The sequence below is a fragment of the Antechinus flavipes genome, chromosome 3, assembly GCF_016432865.1.
Source record: "Antechinus flavipes isolate AdamAnt ecotype Samford, QLD, Australia chromosome 3, AdamAnt_v2, whole genome shotgun sequence".
Taxonomy (NCBI): domain Eukaryota; kingdom Metazoa; phylum Chordata; class Mammalia; order Dasyuromorphia; family Dasyuridae; genus Antechinus; species Antechinus flavipes.
The window spans coordinates 78,544,052-78,566,335 of NC_067400.1; the positions used below are offsets into that span (position 1 = coordinate 78,544,052).

Genomic DNA, 22,284 nt, shown 5'->3' on the forward strand with positions numbered 1-22,284 from the left:
TGGAAATTAGTGTGGCAGAAATTAGGCATGGACCCACACTTAATACCGTATACCAAGATAAGATCAAAATGGGTCCATGATTTAGGCATAAAGAACGAGATTATAAATAAATTAGAGGAACATAGGATACTTCATCTCTCAGACTTGTGGAGAAGGAAGAAATTTGTGACCAAAGATGAACTAGAGACCATTATTGATCACAAAATAGAAAATTTTGATTACATCAAATTAAAAAGCTTTTGTACAAACAAACAATGCAAACAAGATTAGAAGGGAAGCAACAAACTGGGAAAACATTTTCACAGTTAAAGGTTCTGATAAAGGCCTCATTACCCTGGCATGGGTTCTGTCAATGAAAAGTTATTTAAAAAAATAAAATAAAATAAAATGAGAGATTTTGGAATACAATATTCCAAAAGGCAAAAGATAGAGGTTTACCATAAAAAATCCTTTACCCCATGAAGCTGAGTTAAGCTTCTTCTTCCTGGGAGAAAATTGACCCAATATCCAAAACCTGATTTTTTAAAAAATAAAAATTTATGGATCAAAAGGAATTATGCATTAAATATGAAAAATGATTGAGTGGTCACAATTTTTAGGTTATATTTCACTCCTTGTGGAGAGATAATACTTGTTGATCCATCAGCAGAGAATGTACTTTGAAATGTTTTGCCATTAGTAATAATGTAGCTTGCTTTCTCTCTCTCCCTCTCTTTTTCTATCTCAATATTGTAAACAGTAGCATATGTTTATAAGCCATATAGCTAAGGTAAAGGAAACAATTTTTTTTTTTTTTTTGGAAGTCTTCCTCTGAGATATTCATTTTACCTTAAATTTTAAGGTAAGTTCTAAAAAGTTTTACCTAATTTGTCTAAGCAGAACAAGTGAATATTCAAAAGGAAAAAAAATTCTAATAATATAAGTCTTTGAAGATGCCACCAATTCCTTCAGGAGGCTCTTGAGGAGGCTCTTTTGTCACTGCTGCCTGGTGGAATTAGATGTGAAAGGATGGTGAAAAGAAATGAACTGTGAAGTTTTATACACTCCTCTTCTTATGTAGATAGTGCATATCAATGGAGATGTCAACAACAATAATTGTTAGCATTTTTGTAATGCTTTACTCTGTGCTGGGTACTGTGCTAGGGAGCTTTACAATTATTATATCATATGATTCTCACAACAACAAAAAAAAGAGAGTTGGGAGAAAGGTGCTCTTATTATTTCCATTTTACAGATGAGAAAATGGAGGCAAACAGGGAGTAAATGAGTTTTCCACAGTAGCAGAGTTAGTAAATGTCTGAGGCTGATTTGGTTGCAGGTTTTCCTGACTCTTGTCCTGGCTACCATTTATACAGTGCATATTACTGTGTGCCAGGCCCTGAGCTAAGAGCTTTACAAATATTATCTCATTTGATCCTTACAACAACTCTGGGAGATAGTGGCTGTTATTATCTCCATTTTACAGATGAAGACACTGATGGAAATAGAAGTTATTAAATAAGTAAAGACAAACAACTAATAAGCATCTGATTCTAGATTCAGTGCTTCTTTGTAGCGCATTTCGGTGCTTGATCAAACTGGATGAGATATATTCTTGGGCTAAGAGTGGAAGCAGAGAGATTTCTTAGGAAGACTTTGCAATTGTCAAGATGAGAAGTAATGAGGCCTTGGATTAGGGTAGTCACAGAGAAAATGCGAAGAAGACAATAGGGATAAATGCTGTTTACAGATGTACAGATTGTCTTAGCAAGTCTTGGTGAGTTACTGGACAGTACCAAGGACTGTGGTGCCTGAGAGTAGTCAAAATGACCAGGAGCAGGCAAGTGTCCCTTGTATAATTGGGGAAGTTGGAAGAAGGAGCAGGTTTTGGATGGTGTTTGTAGATCATAAATCTAGAATTGTAAGGGATGTTAGAGATCCTTTTTTTTTTTTTTTTAAACTGATGAGTAAACTGGGGTCAGAGAAACTAAGTGACTTACCTATAGTCACAAATCTTTGCTTATCAGAGATGGGATTTGAACACGTCTTCTGACTTGAACTTAGTATTTTAGCTGCTACATCACTTTAAATTTCAAATTTACTTTTTGATTCATTGAATCTAAAGAGCCCAAGACAGTCCAGGTAAGATGTCTAGTAACTAAGCTAGAGATAGATTTAAATTTTTTAATTTTATTTTAATGGTATATATTTTTTTTCCAATTACAAGTAAAGATGGTTTTCAACATTCATTTTTATAAATTCCAATTTTTTTTCCAATTCCATTCCCCCTCCCCAAGACAGCAAGCAATCTAATTTAGTTATACATGTATACAATCACTTTTTGACTTATTTCCATATGATTCATGCTGAGGGGAAAAAAAGAACAAAAGGGAAAAACCACAAGAAATTAACAACAACAAAAAAGGTTAAAAAATCTATGCTTCGTTCTGCGTTCAGACTCCATAATTCTTTCTTTGGATGTGGATGGCATTTTCCATCCCAACTCTATTGGAATTACCTTGAATCACTGCATTTCTGAGAAGAGCCAAGTCTCTCATAGTTGATCATCACAATGTTGCTGTTACTATGTATAGTGTTCTCCTGATTCTGCTCACTTCACTCAGCATCAGTTCATGTAAGTTTTTCCAGCTTTTCTGAAATCAGCCTATTCATCATTTCTTACATCAATGTACTATAACTTATACAACCATCCCCCACCCGACGGACATCCACTCAATTTCTAACTCCTTGCTACTACAAAAAAAGCTGTTATAAACATTTTTGCACATGTGGTTCTTCCACTCCCCCATTATGATCTCTTTGGGATATGAATCCAGTAATGGCATTGCTAGATCAAAAGATATGCATAGTTTTATAGCCCTTTGAGTATGGTTCCAAATTGCTCTCCAAAATGACTGCATCATTTCACAACTCTACCAACAATGCATTAGTATTCCAATTTTCCCACATCCCTCCAAAATTTATCATCTATTTCTGTCATTTTAGCCAATCTGATAATTGTTTTAATTTACATTTCTCTAAGGAATAGTAATTTAGAGCATTTCTTCAGATGACCATAGATGGTTTGAATTTCTTCAACTGAAAACTACTTGTACATACTTTTTGATCATTTATCAGTTGAGGAATGGCTTATATTCTTATAAATTTGGCTCAGTTCTTTATGTATTCTAGAATGAGGCCTTTATCAGAAACTGGCTGTAAAAATTGTTTTCCAGCTTTTGGTTTCCCTTTTAATCTTGACTGCATTGTAGGAAATAAGATAGCGAAGCATGATGCCTTAACCATAGCAGTCAGATTGTAGAGATGGCCTCCCTTAGAAAATTATTAATCTTTAACAGAAAAGCAGTTCATGTTTATATAGTAATTTATGGTGGTAAAAAGGACTTTAAATACATTATATATATTTGATTCAAACTAAAGAGCATTCATTAATCATTTATTATGTATCAGGCACTGGGCTAAATGCTAGGGATACAAAGAAAGGCAAAAAAAATTCCTTAATCTCAATAAGCTCATCTTTTAAAGGGGGTGAAAAGTAGATTATACATGAACTATATAAAGAGAGCAGAAGGTAGATAATCTCTTTTTTTTTTCCAGGTTTTTATTTTTTATTTATTTTTATTTAATTTTTTTTGTTTTTATTTATTTATTATTTTTTATATTTTATTTTATTTTATAATAACTTTATATTGACAGAATCCATGCCAGGGTAATTTTTTTTACATTATCCCTTGCACTTGCTTCTGTTCCGATTTTTCCCCTCCCTCCCTCCACCCCCTCCCCTAGATGGCAAGTAGTCCTATATATGTTAAATATGTTGCAGTATATCCTAGATACAATATATGTTTGCAGAACTGAACAGTTCTCTTGTTGCACAGGGAGAATTGGATTCAGAAGGTAAAAGTAACCCGGGAAGAAAAACAAAAATGCAAATAGTTCATATTCATTTCCCAGTGTTCTTTCTTTGGATGTAGTTGCTTCTGCCCATCATTTATCAGTTGAAACTGAGTTAGGTCTCTTTGTCAAAGAAATCCACTTCCATCAGAATACATCCTCATACAATATCGTTGTTGAGGTATATAGAACAATAATATTCCATAATGTTCATATACTACAATTTACCGAGCCATTCTCCAATTGATGGGCATCCATTCAATTTCCAGTTTCTAGCCACTACAGACAGGGCTGCCACAAACATTTTGGCACATACAGGTCCCTTTCCCTTCTTTAGTATTTCTTTGGGATATAAGCTCAGAAGTAACACTGCTGGAGCAAAGGGTATGCACAGTTTGATAACTTTTTGGGCATAATTCCAGATTGCTCTCCAGAATGGTTGGGTTCGTTCACAACTCCACCAACAATGCATCAGAGTCCTAGTTTTCCCGCATCCCCTCCAACATTCATCATTATTTTTTCCTGTCATCTTAGCCAATCTGACAGGTATGTAGTGGTATCTCGGATTTGTCTTAATTTGCATTTCTCTGATCAATAATGATTTGGAACACTCTTTCATATGAGTGGTAATAGTTTCAATTTCATCCTCTGAAAATTGTCTGTTCATATCCTTTGACCATTTATTAATTGTAGAATGGCTTGATTTCTTATAAATTTGAGTCAGTTCTCTATATATTTTGGAAATGAGGCCTTTATCAGAACCTTTAACTGTGAAGATGTTTTCCCAGTTTGTGGCTTCCAGAAGGTAGATAATCTCTTGGGCTTAGGCAGTAGTTCCTGGGGTGATGACATATTGAAGTTATTATGAACCTCAGTGTTTGGGAAAATGGTAGCATTCTTAACAAGTAAAAGACAATAGATGGGAGAGAGAAGAAGCTAGAACAATGAGTTCTATTTTGGATGTGTTGAGTTTGAGATGACTGCGATATCCAGTTCAAGATCTGCAAAAGGCAGTTGGTGATTTGAGACAGGAGAGTAAATAAGCCAGCAAAGGAAACATAGAAGAACCAGTTAGATGGAGAGGAGGAACTTGGAGGAAGTAGTTATGAGATTCTCCTTTACAGCTAGTGTATTTCTCTCTGAGATTATCCCAAATTTACCTTTTTTTATAGCTTATTTATACTTGTTTGTCTGTTGTCTTCCTCATTAAATTGTGAGCTCTCAGATACTCTTTTTCTTTCTTTATAGCCCCAATATTTATATATTGTTTGGCATATAGTAAATACTTAATAAATTTTTGTTGACTTGACTGTCCAGGAGAAGAGATTGATCAATAGTGACAAAAGATACAAGAAGATCAAAGAGAAAGAGGATTGAGAAAATGTCATTAAATTAAAAGAACCTTGGGAAGAAGGTCTAGTAGCACCAAATCTCAAATTGTTCTATGAAGCAATAATCTGTGGTGAGCTTTTTCTTCTCAAAACGCAGCTAGGTGATAAAAGTTCAGATCTTTTATTATCTCCAATATAGCCCGGTTAGCTTAGAGGCCTATCTCTCTGCTTGGTTCCAAGAGCTCTCTCCGAATGTCTTTAAATCCAAAGGTCTGGTCCTTCAGCCTCTGCCTCTGCTTTCTTCAGCCTCCAGCCAGCTCTACTCTTCATGTCATTCCGCCGAAATCTCGACTTGTAGCTTCTTCACTCTCTGAAGAACTTCTTTGACTGGCCCATTGAAGCTCTATTTATGCTAGTGCTCTCTGGCCCAAAGAGCTTCAAGAGAGGTGTGAACTCATTGAACTCCAATGAGTAAAGGTGTGAACACAAGCCTTGTATTAATTAGTTCTACTTAGTACCTTGTTTCAGGTTCTGCCCAAAACATCTTCTTGTAAGATTAGATCAACTCTAATTAATTAGCAGTTAGTAAGGATTCCAACATCTCCCCCTTTCTTTTGTTTTAAAACATAGGGGGTTTCTGAGGGGATACACATAAATCCATCAATATGGGCCAGAACTTTGTAACAGATATACATGGTATACAAAAATCCATCAATATGGGAGGCATTATACATAATTTACATAAGCACATAGCAATATAACACAGGCTAGTAGTAATGTAACAAATAACATGAATCATCCTGAAAATTTACACATGTCCATAAGTCCTAGAAACAGTCCAATAGGATTCCATTGTCCATTAGTTCATGTGCCAGGAATCTAATAATTCTTATAAGCTCTGAAGTACTGCAAAAGGTCTCATCAACAATTTTTCATCTTAAGGAATCCAATGATTCTTAGCAGTTAGTAAGGATTCCAACAATAATCATCAAAATAACTTGGTACTAATTAAAAAATCAAGAATAATAAAGAAAAGTAAATACCAAAAATACAGATACATATCAGCAAACCTAGAGGCCACAACTATTAAAGTAAAAACTCATTGAATAATCAAAACTGCTATGAAAATAGGAATGTGGATTGTCTGACAAAAATTAGGCATACACCAAACATCTCTTAACAAAGAATAAGATGCCAACCAAGTAGGTGGGGCAGTGAATATAGAGTGATGAACCTCAGTTATGAAAATCTGAGTTTCTTATTAGTTTCAGATTCTTATTAGCTTTGTGATCCTAGGCAAGTCACTTGGCTTCATTCAGCTTTAATTCCCTCTTCTGTAAAAAAGGATTATAATACATACCTCACAGGTCATTGGGGGAATCAAATGAGATACCTTGCAAAGTGCTTTGCAAACCTAAAAGTGCTATATAAATGCTAGCTATTAAGATAGATTCTAAATGGATACATAACTTATACATAAAATGAGAATTCATAAACAAATTGGAGGCTTGAGGAAGAAGTTGCCCTTTAAATCTATGGTTAAAGGAAGAGATCACAAGAGATAACATGTATAATTTCAATGAGATAAAAATAAAATGTTTTGTGCAAAGAAAACCAGTGCAGTTAACATCAAAAGGGAAAATATGCTGCAAATCTTTTCAGCAAGTTTCTCTGATTCAAGTTGCATATCCAAGAGGGATATATATAAGAAACTTTCAGATTTAAAAAATTTTTTTTTATTATAGCTTTTTATTTAGAAGTTATATGCATGGGTAATTTTATAGCATTGACAATTGCCAAACCTTTTGTTCCAACTTTCCCCCTCCTTCCCCCCACCCCTTCCCCCAGATGGCAGATTGACCAATACATGTTAAATATGTTAAAGTTTAAATTAAATACAAAATAAGTATACATATCCAAACGGTTATTTTGTTGTACAAAAAGAAATGGACTCTGAAATAGTTACAATTAGCCTGTGAAGGAAATCAAAAATGCAGGCGGACAAAAATATAGGGATTGGGATTTCTATGTAATGGTTCTTAGTCATCTCCCAATGTTCTTTCACTGGGTGTAGCTGGTTCAATTCATTATTGCTCCATTGGAAGAAACTTTCAGATTTGTAAGAATTCCCCAGTATATTAAAGGATAGAAACAAACAGTTTTCCAACGAAAAAATCCAAGTTCAACAACCATGTAAAAATGTTCCAAATCACTAATAAAGAAATGAAAATTGTATTAACTTTGAGATGCCATCTCACATTCTATCAGATTGTCAAAGTTGACAAAAAAGAAAGTGACAGCTGTTGAAAAGGCTGCAGTAAAGAGACCCCCTGAAAATATTTATAAAAACTCTGTAGTGGAAAAGATCTGAATTTAAGCGATATCTCACTTGAGAAATGACTAAACAAATAACTAAATAAATGGCATATGAATTTAATGGTGTGTTATTGTATTGTAATGGAATATTATTATACAATAAAAAATTGCCAAAAAATAAGTTTGGAGAAATCTTTGCATGTTATTATAAACTGAAATAATAAAATGAATAAACCCAGAACAACTTATATGTAGCAAGAACATTGTAAAGACAAACAACTTAGAATTCTCACCAAAGAAATGACCAATCATGAATGAGTTCAGAAGACTTATGATGAAATATGCTACATACCTCTTGACAGATGATAGACTTAAAATGTAGAAAAAGACACCTATTTTTTTGAATTTTATATGTATATATATATATATATATATATATATATATATATATATATATATATATATCTATCTCACCTTATTTGACCTCAAGTACCCTGTAAAGTGGGTTCTATTATTATTCCCATTATGTAAAATAGGTAACTAAGGCTAAGAGAGCTTTGAGTTGCTCCAGGCTCACACAGCTAGTAAATAAATAGCTGAGGCGGGATGAATCTTGAATCTTGGTCTTCTTGATTGTCTATACCAGTGCTAAAAGGTTTGATTGATTAGATAACAGATCCATCATTGTTCACCAAAAAATAAATTTTCCTTTTTTTATTGTTGCTTTTTCAAAAAATATATTTTTTATCAATATCTTTTGTGTCACCCACTCTTCCCAAGGCATTTGCCTTACCACCCCTTATGACAAAGAATAAAAAAGAGATTAAAAAACTAACAAATCCAGTAGATAGATAATACATTTTTTAGATACTTATATGCAAGTCAATATACTAGAACTGGGGAGATAAAGGCAAGCAAGCAAGCCAATCATTGCCCTCAAAAAACTTATATTCTAATGAGGAACAACAATACAAAAAGAGGGTGAGAACTCTGTGTACTACAATAGTGTGATATAGAGATGGAATTCTGGATCCTGGCAAAATATAGTCAAAGGTGGTTTATCAGAACCCTAGGTGGTTCCATGGTTCCAAGATTCAGGTCTGGAGGAAGTGGAGATGGTAACATGTTGTAGACATAGCCAGGAAGAAAATGTGATGTTACCTGCAAAATTCTCCTTGTGAAATGACCCTTAGCTCCCAGGTGTAGGAGTATTTGTCATTTGATATTTCTTTCAAGTTTCAGTCTTTTTTTTTTTTTTTTTTTTTTTGAGAGATATGTTACACTTTTATTCTACAGGACCAAATTGGTTCACTTCAATTAATTTGATTTCAACAACTTTTGACTATGATTTTCATTTTTATGATTGTTGTCATTGTAAATAGCATTTTCTTGCTTCTGCTTGGTTGTCCTTATATTATCTTAAGTTTTCCCATGTTGGGCTTATATCCCAAAGAGATACTAAAGAAGGAAAGGGACCTGTATGTGCCAAAATGTTTGTGGCAGCCCTGTTTGTAGTGGCTAGAAACTAGAAATTGAATGGATGCCCATCAATTGGAGAATGGCTGGGTAAATTGTGGTATATGAATGTTAGAATATTATTGTTCTATAAGAAATGACAGAGAGGCTTGGAGAGACTTACATGAACTGATGCTAAGTGAAATGAGCAGAACCAGGAGATCATTATACACTTCGACAACGATACTGTATGAGGATGTATTCTGATGGAAGTGGATTTCTTTGACAAAGAGACCTAACTCAGTTTCAGTTGATAAAAATGATGGACAGAAGCAGCTACACCCAAAGAAAGAACACTGGGAAACGAATGTGAACTATTTGCATTTTTGTTTTTCTTCCTGGGTTATTTTTACCTTCTGAATCCAATTCTCCCTGTGCAACAAGAGAACTGTTCGGTTCTGCAAACATATATTGTATCTAGGACATACTGCAACATATCTAACATATATAGGACTGCTTGCCATCTAGGGGAAGGGGTGGAGGGAGGGAGGGGAAAAATCGGAACAGAAGCGAGTGCAAGGGATAATGTTGTAAAAAAAATTACCCTGGCATGGATTCTGTTAATATAAAGTTATTATAAAATAAAATAAAATGGAAAAAAAAAGTTTTCCCATGTTTCTCCAAATTCTGCACATTTGTAGTTTCTTTGAAGACAGCATTCCAAGACATCCATACACCATAGTTTGTATAATTATTCCTCAAATGAAAACTATTTCTCAGTTTTATGCATTTCTAAACACAATATTTTTATAATTTATTCATTGGTTCAATGGTCAGATTAAGCAACAGGCTTATTAGATGACAGCATTCGTAAAAATCACATTTTTTGCCCCTTGTATCACAAACCCTATGGCAAAACCAAATCCTAATGTTGGAGTATATTTCTCTGAATTTTTAGTCTTTCAGATTGCAAGAACAATCTGACAAGCAAGAAAATTCATTTGCTTAATAAAAGCATTTTAACTTTACAGAAGTAAAGAAGCAGAGTAGTAGAAGCAGAGAAATAAAAGTCAATCACATTACTTAACTCATGAGAATTATTAATTATTATTATCATGAGCATAAAGGATTACTAGTACGGAGGATCAAATATCAGCCCTGGAGTCAGTAAAGACCTGAGTTCAAAGTTTCTTAGATACTTACCAACTATGTGACTCTGTGCAAGTTGTTTCACCTCTCTCTGCCTTAGGTTCCTCAATTGTAAAATGATAACACTAGTATATTCCTTGAAGGTTGTTGTAAGAACCAAATGAGATAATATTAGTAAAAGGTTATGGAGATTTAAAAAATTTTTTTTTTAATTATAGCTTTTTTATTTACAATTAAGCTTCAGTCTTTATAATTTTGTGACTGTTTCCTTACCACTCATTCCCCCATGGTCTTTCCATTTATATCTTTGTAATGTTATTTTCTGGTTCTGTTTATTTTGCTTTGCATTAATTCATTTAAATCTTTGCATACTTTTCTTTTTTTGTTATATTCATCATTTCTTACAGCAATTTAAGCTGTTATATTCATATATTATTTCTCAGTCAATGGGCACCTGCTTTGTTTCTGGTCTTTGGATGCTTCAAAAAGTGCTGGGATGGATGGAAAAGTTAGGACATTAATAAAAAAGCTATTCTTGTGAGCTAGTCTTTCTTCAATAGTAGGTATGCATAGAACTTTTCTTTTTGTTCTTTGACATTGAGTAGCAGTGATATATCTGAGGCAAAGACTATGGAAATTTTAGTTTTAGTTTTTTTAAAATTTACATAATTTTAAATTATTTTCTAGAATGATTGGACCAATTCTCCAACCTACCAATATGCTACTAGAATGCCTTCTTGGGAATTGACCCTTTCTAATACAGATTGTGTTAAATCCCTATATATCTAAGATATGTCAGATCTTAAGTAGAGATATTGATGCAAAGATGTCCTCTCTACTCCATTTGAGTTTTCCACAGCATTAATTATGTTCATGTAAAAGCTTTTAAATTTGTGTAATTGAAATTATCCTTTATCTTTTGTGATTTCGTTTATCTTTTTTTGTTTAAGAACTTTTCTAACTAGAGATATGAAAGATATCTCTATTTAACTTTCTCTTCCATGTCTTTCTATTTTCTTTGCCTTGTTCCTAGTTAAAGAATTTACATAAATAGGTGTTTCATCGAAGTTAAGCAGTTCTTGATAGCTAGACTTTTTAGGACAGAGGGTGTAAAATGTACATTCCTTTTTTTTTAAAAAAAAAAACTTTTTATTGATTCATATGTCTATAAATAGTTTCAATTTCTTCATCTGAGAATTGTCTGTTCATATCCTTTGACCATTTATCAATTGGAGAATGGTTTGATTTCTTATAAATTAGAGTCAATTCTCTATATATTTTGGAAATGAGGCCTTTATCAGAACCTTTGATTGTAAAAGTGTTTTCCCAGTTTATTGTTTCCCTTATTATCTTGTCTGCATTTGTTTTGTTTGTACAAAAACTTTTCAATTTGATATAATCAAATTTTCTATTTTGTGGTCAATAGTGATCTCTAGTTCTTCTTTGGTCTAAAATATACATTCCTAAAATTCTTCTTTGAACCTGTACTTTCCGCATACCAATGTGTGGGAGGGTCGGGTGTAAGAACCCTTCCCAATCCAATTAATTCATCAGAGACATCTTCGGGTACAAAGAGAAAACATTTATTTAATCCCCACAGGCAGAGAGGCCCAGTCACACACCTGGGAGCCATCCCAACTCCACCACGTGCACCTGGAACCTGGCCGGCTTCCGGCTTGTCTAAGATTTAAAAGCAAAAGACCTGAACCATCTCATTGGATAGACTAACTTAACCATCCTTGTAACCATCCTTGACCAATGATCACTAATGCTGGCTGCCTCCCACAGGCCATGTCACTTTTGGCAGCTTCCTGTAATTCAGGCTCAAAGTTCATTCCTCCAGAGAGTAAATGACCTCCCCAAGGTCTCATTCTGGGAACATGTGACTCAAAACTGAGAAATGCTTCATCCAGTCAGTCTCATTCACCAAACTGTATTTATCTTAGTGACATCTGCTCTAATAGAATATACCTGTATCCTCATGGATATTTTTACTTAGGCTCACATATATTGAATATCTTTGTTGTGTTATAAGGAATATAACTCCTATCTTTAAGATATATATTTAAACCTTCTTGAAGTAAGAGAAATAGTGGATGAAAATTTAAGTGAAAGTTTTAAATGTCTTATTTTCTTTAGAGAGTTAAATTGAAATAGGGTTAGTGGCCTAAAAAGCTGGCTACTGGAGAAGCAATATTGTATTCCCAGTTTAGTTAGAAGAATGCTTTCTGCTTGATATAGACAGCTGATTCCCTTAGAGTTAATTTGTTAGCTAACAGTCATTATGTAAAAGTGAAACTTGACCTTCTGAGGATGTGGGATAATTAACACTGGGGCAAAATGTGGTTTGTAAAAGATTTCTCAGAAAAAAAGATTTCTTGGGAGAAGGTTCTTGTCATACTGCAATAAGCTCCTTCCTAGTTAGAATAGGAAGGCATTAGGTAGTTCTAAAACTTAAGGGATTTTTTTCGGCAAATCTCTAATTGTTGCAGTTTTACTTTTCCTCCCTTCTTTGTAGTATTTTGTATGGTAATGTTATCTTTGACTATATGTTATTTACAGAAAATTAATACCACTACAAAAATTTATACTTGCAGTTTTCATCAGATACTGAGTTTTCTAAAGGATTTTTCCTGAGTTGTTTTTGTTGTTTTGTTGTTGTTACTGTTATTTATTTATCCATTTAAAGGATATATCTGGATAAGGAAATGCTCAGTGAGCAGTCAGTGTTTTACCAGCTTTTTGTTTTTTAATCTCAATTTTGGGAGTATGCAACCCTACTCTAAAGGGATAGCATATTTCGTTTTAAATTGTAGTTGAAAAGGCAAAAAGAATTCTATTATAAAGATCATTAGCTATATTTAAAGGTAAAAATCTCAAAAATAGGATTGCAAGATGTTCTATACTTATGTATCTATACTTATTTTTACACTGATGAATCTCTGATTTCATCCTTGTGAATACTTCTTTAATCCATGTAAAATACAGTCCATTCATATCTCCTCTTTTTATGTGATTTTGTTATTGTTGCTATAAATTCTTCAAAAGGATAGATATCCTGACTCTCCTAATGAACCTCTTTTTACTTATCAGCCATGAAGAGTTAACATGATCTGCCCTAGAAATCCTATTCAAAGCTTTTCCACTTGAGTAGAACCTAACATAATTTGTATTCACTGACAGAGCCTTGAGGATCCCAAGGTGGTCTCAGCACCACTGGAAAGCTTGAGAGTCAGTACTTTTGTGTAGAAAACATTCCTGTGTAGTACTTATGATTTATATACTGATCGTAACTCTAGAACTGGAAGGAACCTTAGCATCTTGTTGGTTCCCATCCTCCTATCCCCCTCATTTTTACAGGCAAGATCACTGAAATCCAGAGAGGGAAAGCAACTTACTTGAGATCACTAAGTGGCAGGCCAGATCTGAATTGGCATTAGCCCTCCTGGTCCCAGACCTGGTGGTTTTCATTATTCTGTGCTGTATCTTAGCAGATTTGGGTCATACCCACAACCCGATGTTTTGAGTAAATTCTTTCCAGGCTCAATCCTGTCCTGTTTCCTTAGCTATAAAATTGGGATCCAAATTTTACTATCTGAGGGACTCCCTCAGTATTTCAATTAACTCTCTAAAATTATACAATACTACTGACTTAGTTACCCCCTTACTGAATAGACTTGTGGCAAAATTTGAAAAATCAGAGGCTATTAGTTACAATTAGCTAATTATCTAGCTAATCACTTCCTAAACTCTTTCTCTTCCCTTTTTTCCCAGTCCTTAGACAAATGTTTCTGGTCTGCTACATCCCGTCCAGTACTTCAGACAAACGTAACTGTAGGAACTCTTCCAAATTGCATCAGTTTTGCTTTTGTGATTTATTTTAACTTTTTTATGCAAATATGAAGGGAAAGCTTTCAATGAGATTTGCTCTGGGCTGCTATCTTCTAGGGATAACTCAGAAATACTGAACGTCTCTAGTGGATCATATACTTAAGGTTTTTTGTTAGTGGGATGATGGAGGAGTATGGTATGATTTGTCAGGGGATTTGAATGTAAACTGAGATTTATATTTAACAGAAACAAGGAAAGAACTTGACTTTGCTAGATTCATTACTATTTTGCAGTACTAATTACTTTTATTATTATTTTTTTTAAATTTGTGGATATTAACTGATGCTTTGCATTTTCATGTTTCTTCCCCTAGACTTTTTAAGTCATTTGAAGGGACTGTGACAGGGATAATTTTCTTTATCATGTATTTCACACAATTTATTTTTAGAATGGTCAATGTAGTATCTATATATCTTTGCTCTTTGGCCAATTCTGTGAACATCCTCTCCTGTCATTTTTTCCCCTTTTGCTTTTCAAATAATCTACTCCCTACTTAATTAAAAAAAATACTTTACTATAGTAAATCATATCCCTTCACTGCACTTGACTTTCCTAGTCTGCCATTTACAAAATATCTGTTCTTTATGTGGGGAATAGAGAGATAAGGTGAAGAACTTACAGGAATGTATGAATTCTTTTTCTGTATTTTATTATTTCTGTGTCTCCCCTATGACCTGTATATGTGCAGGCTCATATCTACTTGAACCTTGGCCAACTAGAAACATATTTACTTGACCTGAGCTGATGACATTTATTGGTATTTGACATTTATTGATATTTAGTCTATTAGCTGAACCACTATCTGCTTGATTAAGCCTGAAGGCCTGATTTTCTGTTTCCTAGAAATCAGGAGATTTCAGGGAAACAGAAACCTTCCATTCCAATCTCCCCAAATAGCAACAACCAATTAGATGCCTCCCCTTCCCCTTCCCAATGCTCTCTTACTTGTGATGTAATTTCTTGTATAAAAGCTATGTATCTTTACTACTTCTACTGGGAGCTTTCTCTTTCTTATCTCACGATGGGACGGCTCATCCTCTGGAGGTTTTCAATAAACAACTTTTCTGCCTTCTACTGAGTGATCTCTGAGTAATTATTTTGGGTAAGGGTCTTCTACATCCCTCACATTTACAAAATATCATCTCTGCTGATGCCTCTCAAATGACCAATTCTGGTCCTGAACTCTTAGTCACATTCCAGCCTCTTATTTTTCCATCATCACCTTAAAAGTAATGTCTTCATCTCCCTCTTGGAAATTCAGCTCTTCTTTACAGACTTCCTAGCCATTATATGACAATTCACTTTGCCTTTTCTTCATCATTCATATCTAGTTAACCAATTATCAGATCCTGTCCATTTTTCCTTCCTCCTATTTCTCACATGTATTTCTTCTTTTCCACGCTCCCTGCTAAAATCGAATCCAGGCTCTTAAATCTTAGATTTACCACATCAGTCTCCTGATAGGTCTCTTCTTCTTATCTCTTTCTCTTCTAATGCCACCAAAGGAATTATCCTGATAAATCACTTTAATCTTGTTTCTCTCTTGTTCAAGAAATTTTTTTCACTTTACATTGTCTTTAAGACAATATTTTTGCCCTAGTACTCAAGACCTTTCATACCTTATCTTTTTTCCTCAGGCAGATTTTCCATTATGTGTCCCTTCCCTAACCCCTCCCCTAGTTTTTTAACTCTTTTCCTTGCAGATTTTTCTTCTCTCTGTTCTTTGAACCATTATTGCTTATAGCATCTAGAGATAGAAAGGATCTCTGTTCAGTTGAGTCATTTTGTAGGCTAGAAAGCTAAGGGAAGTAACAAACTGGGAAAACATCTTTACAATTAAAGGTTCTGATAAAGGCCTCATTTATAAAATATATAGAGAACTGACTCAAATTTATAAAAAATCAAGCCATTCTCCAATTGATAAATGGTCAAAGGATATGAACAGACAATTTTCAGATGAAGAAATTGAAACTATTACCACTCACATGAAAGAGTGTTCCAAATCACTTTTGATCAGAGAAATGCAAATTAAGACAACTCTGAGATATCACTACACACCTGTCAGATTGGCTAAGATGACAGGAAAAAATAATGATGAATGTTGGAGGGGATGCGGGAAAACGGGGACACCGATGCATTGTTGGTGGAGTTGTGAACGAATCCAGCTATTCTGGAGAGCGATCTGGAATTATGCCCAAAAAGTTATCAAACTGTGCATACCCTTTGATCCAGCAGTGTTTCATTGGGCTTATACCCCAAAGAGATACTAAAAAAGGGAAGGGGACCTGTATGTGCCAAAATGTTTGTAGCAGCCCTGTTTATAGTGGCTAGAAACTGGAAAATGAATGGATGCCCATCAATTGGAGAATGGCTGGATAAATTGTGGTATATGAATGTTATGGAATATTATTGCTCTGTAAGGAATGACCAGCAGGATGAATACAGAGAGGCTTGGAGAGACTACATGGACTGATGCTAAGTGAGATGAGCAGAACCAGGAGATCATTATACACTTTGACAACGATATTGTATGAGGATGTATTCTGATGGAAGTGGATTTCTCTGACAAAGAGACTTAACTGAGTTTCATTGGAGAAATGATGGACAGAAACAGCTACACCCAAAGAAGGAATACTGGGAAATGAATGTGAACTATTTGCATTTTTGATTTTCTTCCCGAGTTATTTTTACCTTCTGAATCCAATTCTCCCTGTGCAGCGGGAGAACTGTTCGGTTCTGCAAATATGTATTGTATCTAGGATATACTGCAACATATTTAACATATATAGGACTGCTTGCCATCTTGGGGGAGGGGGAGGAGGGAGGGAGGGGAAAAAACGAAACATAAGTGATTGCAAGGGATAATGTCGTGTAAAAATTATCCTGGCATGGATTCTGTCAATACAAAGTTATTATTAAATAAAATAAAATTAAAAAAAAAAAAAAAAAAAAAGAAAGCTAAGTAACTTGGCCAGGTCATCAAGTTAATCAATGGCAGAGGTGGAACTGACCACCTGTTCTGCGGTCTTCCACTGTACTCTGCTGTATCTCCTCCAAAAATGCCCTTCTTCACTTCCTTCCTCAATAATCATTCTTCAAGAAACCATTAAGATTACTTCAGACTGCAGCAGTAACATCTTATCTTTGACTTCCTTTTACACTTATCAGTTGTGCCACTTTTCCTTCTTAACAACATGGTGTGTATTTTCAAATATGTGTGTGTGTGTGTGTGTGTGTATGACCACATATATACACCTATGTAAATATTTAAATTTTTAAAGTGTATATTGGTATATACTTACATGCATACATCCAAAAATATCTTACTTCTTCCCAAAGATTGTAAGTTACTTGAGGGAAGTAAACTTGTTCTGTATTTCTTTATGAATACTTATCACAAATAGCAAAATAGGCATTCAGTACATTTTTACTGAATGACTGAAAGAATAAAGTGGATTCTTTGATTTGTCTGTGTATACTAAGAGGCTATGAAAGAGAAACTTTTGAAAGCATTGACATTCTACTTTAATCATCAAAAAATTATTAGTAGTATATGGTTGTACTGTTCTGGGCAAGGTGGTATCACAAAAGAAAGAAAATACACAGCTTTTAGTTCTATATGGGAAGAGAAAACTGAATTATAATTGCATAAGAACATATGAGTCTTCAGAATCCTTCAAAGTGAGAAGTCAGTGCCACAGGTTACAAAGATCTTTGAAATACTAGATTCTGGGATCCTATGTGATTCTAGAGTGGTATCTTTATAGTTTTATAGTATAGATTACCTATGTAAACAATCCCTTTTCATGACACAGGGAACAACTCCCCATGCTTTCCTAGCTTGTTGACCATTTCTTTCCATAAATCCAATAAAACTTAGGAACTGAAATTGTTTTGTAGTCTTCCTCTCTCTTTTATCACAACAAAAGTCAGTTGATAATTCACAAAGACTAAGTGTTTGTCAGAATAAATGCAGTAAAAATCAGCTCAGAGATTGTTACTTTTATATTGAAGAGGGGAGGAGTTGAATATTAGCAGCAAAAAAAAAAGTGTCAGATATCTGAAAAAGGTCAACTCTTTGATATTCTACTGCTAAAATTCAAAGCATTTTTGTGTCGTGACCTTTTTCTCATGAAATTATGCTGAGTGCTTCCTCATAACTGTTGCTTGATTTAAAGGCATGTCTTTTACTGAGACATTTACAGTAAGTAAAAGTAAAGATATGGATTTCTTTCTTTTCCTGAAGTCCCTTGACAAATATATCGAAGACGATGCTATGATGTATTGGTTCAGTCTCTAATTATGATGTGTTAAGAAGGTTAAGCATCTTAAAATTCAGAAGGCATATTAAAGTGTCTTCACTGTCTGGTTCCTTTATGAAAAGCTGGGTTTTTATTTCTATTTAGCGGAATTCTTTTAAGCCTTTTTATGATAGATGGGTGTTAATGCATATTGTATACATTAGAAAATTTGTTTTTCTCTTCTCCTAATTTTACTTACATAAAATGAGTAGAAAGCTTGATAAAGTTACTTTTTTTTTTCTTTTCCTCTTCCTTATCTTTCCAGGTCAGATGATGATGATACAGACAGCAGGAGTTCCAGGGTGACCCAACTTTGCACTTACTTTCAGCAGAAATATAAGCACCTCTGCCGCCTGGAGCGGGCAGAATCTCGTCAGAAGAAATGTCGGCATACATTTCGAAAAGCCTTGCTGCAGGCGGCCAGTAGAGAACCAGAATGTGCTGGGCAAGTGATACAGGAACTCCGAAAAGCTGCATGCACTCGAACCAGGTTAGTGCAAAGATGCCATGTTCAGCTCTGTAGGAGCATTGCTGTCTTTACCTTTGTTTTGGTTATGTATTTGTTACTGTAACTGAGATCCAGGAGAAGATGTGCACTCTAATAAAAAGAGTGGATTATAGCTCTTTATCTCTGGCTGAAATAGTGTTTTATGCAGAACCAAAATAATCCTGATCACATTTCTGCATAACATAACTTTATTTTTCCTGGAGTTAACACTTTAATCAGATGCACATTTTAAGGTAATTTTTCCATTAAATGAGCAAAATAAAAAAACAAGTCTCACACTAATTTGATGTTTTACAGTCATTTTGCTGTGTACTTACTACTTATTAACAGTTTGATCATTTGTAATTGGTTATCCAAACACTAAAAAAAAAAAATCATTTTTAGCCTTTGTGATGATATGTGGAAAATATATTAACACCTATTACAAATTTATTGTTTTACCACTAAGTAACTTTATTCAGTCTTTACAAAACTCTCTTACGGTAAAATTTTATATATGAAAAGCAATTCTTTGAAAATTCATTGAAAACATTTGTTTTTTTTAATTAGTATAATTATTGTTCTACTTAGTAGCTTTTGCAGTATTGTTATAAGAACATCATTTTAGAGAATATAAATAAAATTTTTATTTAACTATAGCAATATATAGAATATCTTTGAAGCCATTTTACATAAGTTGCTTTGCTTTGTTTTTTAGAATCTTGTTGTATGTATGCATATAAAAGAATTATTTGATCATGTATTTCCTGTTGTTTCTTATATATAGGCCACTGTGTGCTTTTAACATACTGAATTGAATGTTTTTTAGAATTCCTAAAATTTTCCTCCATTTGAGCCAAAAATTGGAGTTTTATAACTAAAATAGTTAGCTCTTTGAGGTAGTTTGTGTAGATAGCACTACATTTTCTTTCAATAAAATCTGTCATGTAATTTTTGATCATGCTTCCTACTCTATAAACATTCACTAAGTGAGCTATTTTGGTTTTTCTGTTAGCTCTTTCACTATATGCAAACTAAGTATCTTAATTTTTAATTGTGTATTTCACATAATATACCCCCTGAGAGTACCATGATTCTTGGCATATGTGATTATTCAGTTCTCATATGAATGTGATGGGCCAAGACAGAACAAAGACAGCCTTTAGTGCTGTGTCTGGTGGCAGTGATTTCTATTTTCTAGTTCTTAGCTTTCCATAGCTCTCAAGGTCTGTGTAGGGAGTACCTATCCAGAACTAGGTAAAGCAATACATCTGCATTCAGTGAATGAATTGATTTTAGTCCCCAAAATACAGTTAGGTCAGCTCAGCTTGGAATTGCTCATTCCTCATGGTAGAACCATGAAGTTAAGATTGCATTTGTTACTTTTCTAGCATGAATTGAATCTGTGCCAAGTTATATACGTTGGTTCTAATATGTTGTATTTAGATGCAACCTACCATTGCAATTATACAGTGAGGTAAGGATAGTTTGGTATCAATGGGAATTTGCTTTCTGTCCATAAACATTAACTGAAGGAGATATATTAGGTAGAAGCTACTTCTACCATTGGGGAATTTATACAAAACTATTTTCAGTAATAGTTGCTATTATTGTTGTTGTTTTTAATATACATGGGCTCTTGGCTTATAATAAGTAGGTAAAAAGTAAATCCCAGTATAGTTCTCCACTTAATTTGGTGAGCTTACTTGAGAAAAGTTATTGGTTTGTCAATGTTATCTTATTAGTAGATGATGAAAAATAATTATAATTTTGCTGGCACTTTGTATATGTGACAAACTTGTCTTAATCTTGTTGTGGTGACTTTAGACAACCAACCTCCTTAAGTTAATAAATAAGAAAATACATAGTCTTAAGCTTTTCATTTGCACTGGGCTTTATCTTTAAATTATAAACTATTAAATGAGCTAGAATAGCATATTGTATTTTGTATTTTAGATTGTCTAGTCTTAGAGAGCTATCTAAAACTTGAGGTTAAGTAACTTGTTCACAGCTACAAAGCTAGAAAATGTCAGAGGCAGCATTGGAAAGGAGCTCTTCCTGACTTTGTCAGAAGATTGAACAACTCTACTAATATTGCATTAATATACTTTTCCCCCCCATAACCTCTCCAATCGTTGTCATTTTACTTTTTTTTTTTTTTTTTGATAATCTAATGGATGTGAGATGGAGTCATTTTAATTTGCATTTCTGTAATTATTAGTGATAACAAGTAGTTTTTAGAGATGATAATTGTACTCACTGAAGAAAATCTATAGATTATATTTCAACTATTTCAGTAACTGCTTATAGATCCTGTGGAATAATTACAAAATTTTATAATGTACTTTTTGCAATGAGATTAAGTTGTATAAGCAAATATTAGAGTTAGTAATTGTAGAGATAGTCTTGAATATATGAAATTTAAATAAAGTATATGATTATAAGTTGATTGATATTAAGATACTCTCAGTCTTCTACTTATTTATTGATAAATATATTTAAAAACATTGATAACTCAGGTGAAATCTTTTACCTATTTTGGCACAAAATCTAAATGATAGCTTATAACTAATAACCTGATATAACAAACATTAGTGAATTACATGTAATATAAATCTCTGTCTACAGTTTATATTGAATAGTAACATTATATTGAAATGCTTAGCATATTTTTTTCATGAAATCTCTTCCTCTCCTTTTTTCTTCCCCCAGCACAAACCGGGCTCAATTGAGGGAGGTGGAACCAGCACCATGTAGTGGAACGGTGAAGGGGGAACCATGCACTAATAAAGCTCTTCCGTTCACCAGACATTGTTTTCAACGTATCCTCTAATTAGAATTAAGTGTGTGCTGGAAGCAGCAGCCTATTTGTATTGTGTTTTTCATTCTTTATTCAGTGATTGAACTTAATATTAGGATTATATACTGTTTAAAATGGGTTTTGCATAAATATCACCTATCCTTATTATCTTATAATAGCCATAAGAATTAATTTTGTATTTTTTCCTCCTTTTAAGGATATCATTGGAGTCCTGTATTAAATAGTCACTTCAGAATAAATGCAATAGGAGCCGCACAAGAAGCATTTGTTTTCTCTTCCAATAATTTCTCAATTGAAAGGAAAAAATAAAACCAAAAACATTATCAGAATTATGCTTGGTCAAACAAAAAAAATTCCCATATTGTCCATGTCTATAAATATGTCTTATTCTGCTTCCTGAATCTATCAAGTTGTCAAGTGATGATTCACATACTTCATCCTGGTCCTCTGGAATCATGGTTGGTTGATATTGATTAGAGTTATTAAGTCTTTCACTATTGTTTATCTTAAGGTGTGGTGGTTGTATAGATTTTTCTCCTGATACTGCTTTGCATAATTTCATACCAGTCTTTCCAGTTTTCTCTGAATCCATGTTTTATGGCATAATAGAATTCCATTGAGTTCATATACCATAATTGT

At 33.7% G+C, this 22,284-nt stretch overlaps 1 protein-coding gene across 1 annotated transcript in view; it reads left to right on the plus strand.

Annotated features, from left to right (window-relative positions):
• Nucleotides 1-22,284, plus strand: part of INO80D (INO80 complex subunit D) — a 61,907-nt gene that overhangs the window by 22,747 nt on the left and 16,876 nt on the right. Inside the window, exons 5-6 of the mRNA XM_051983711.1 lie at nucleotides 18,603-18,827; nucleotides 21,537-21,646. Of these exons, the coding sequence (XP_051839671.1) occupies nucleotides 18,603-18,827; nucleotides 21,537-21,646 (335 nt within the window). The remainder of the gene's footprint in view (nucleotides 1-18,602; nucleotides 18,828-21,536; nucleotides 21,647-22,284) is intronic.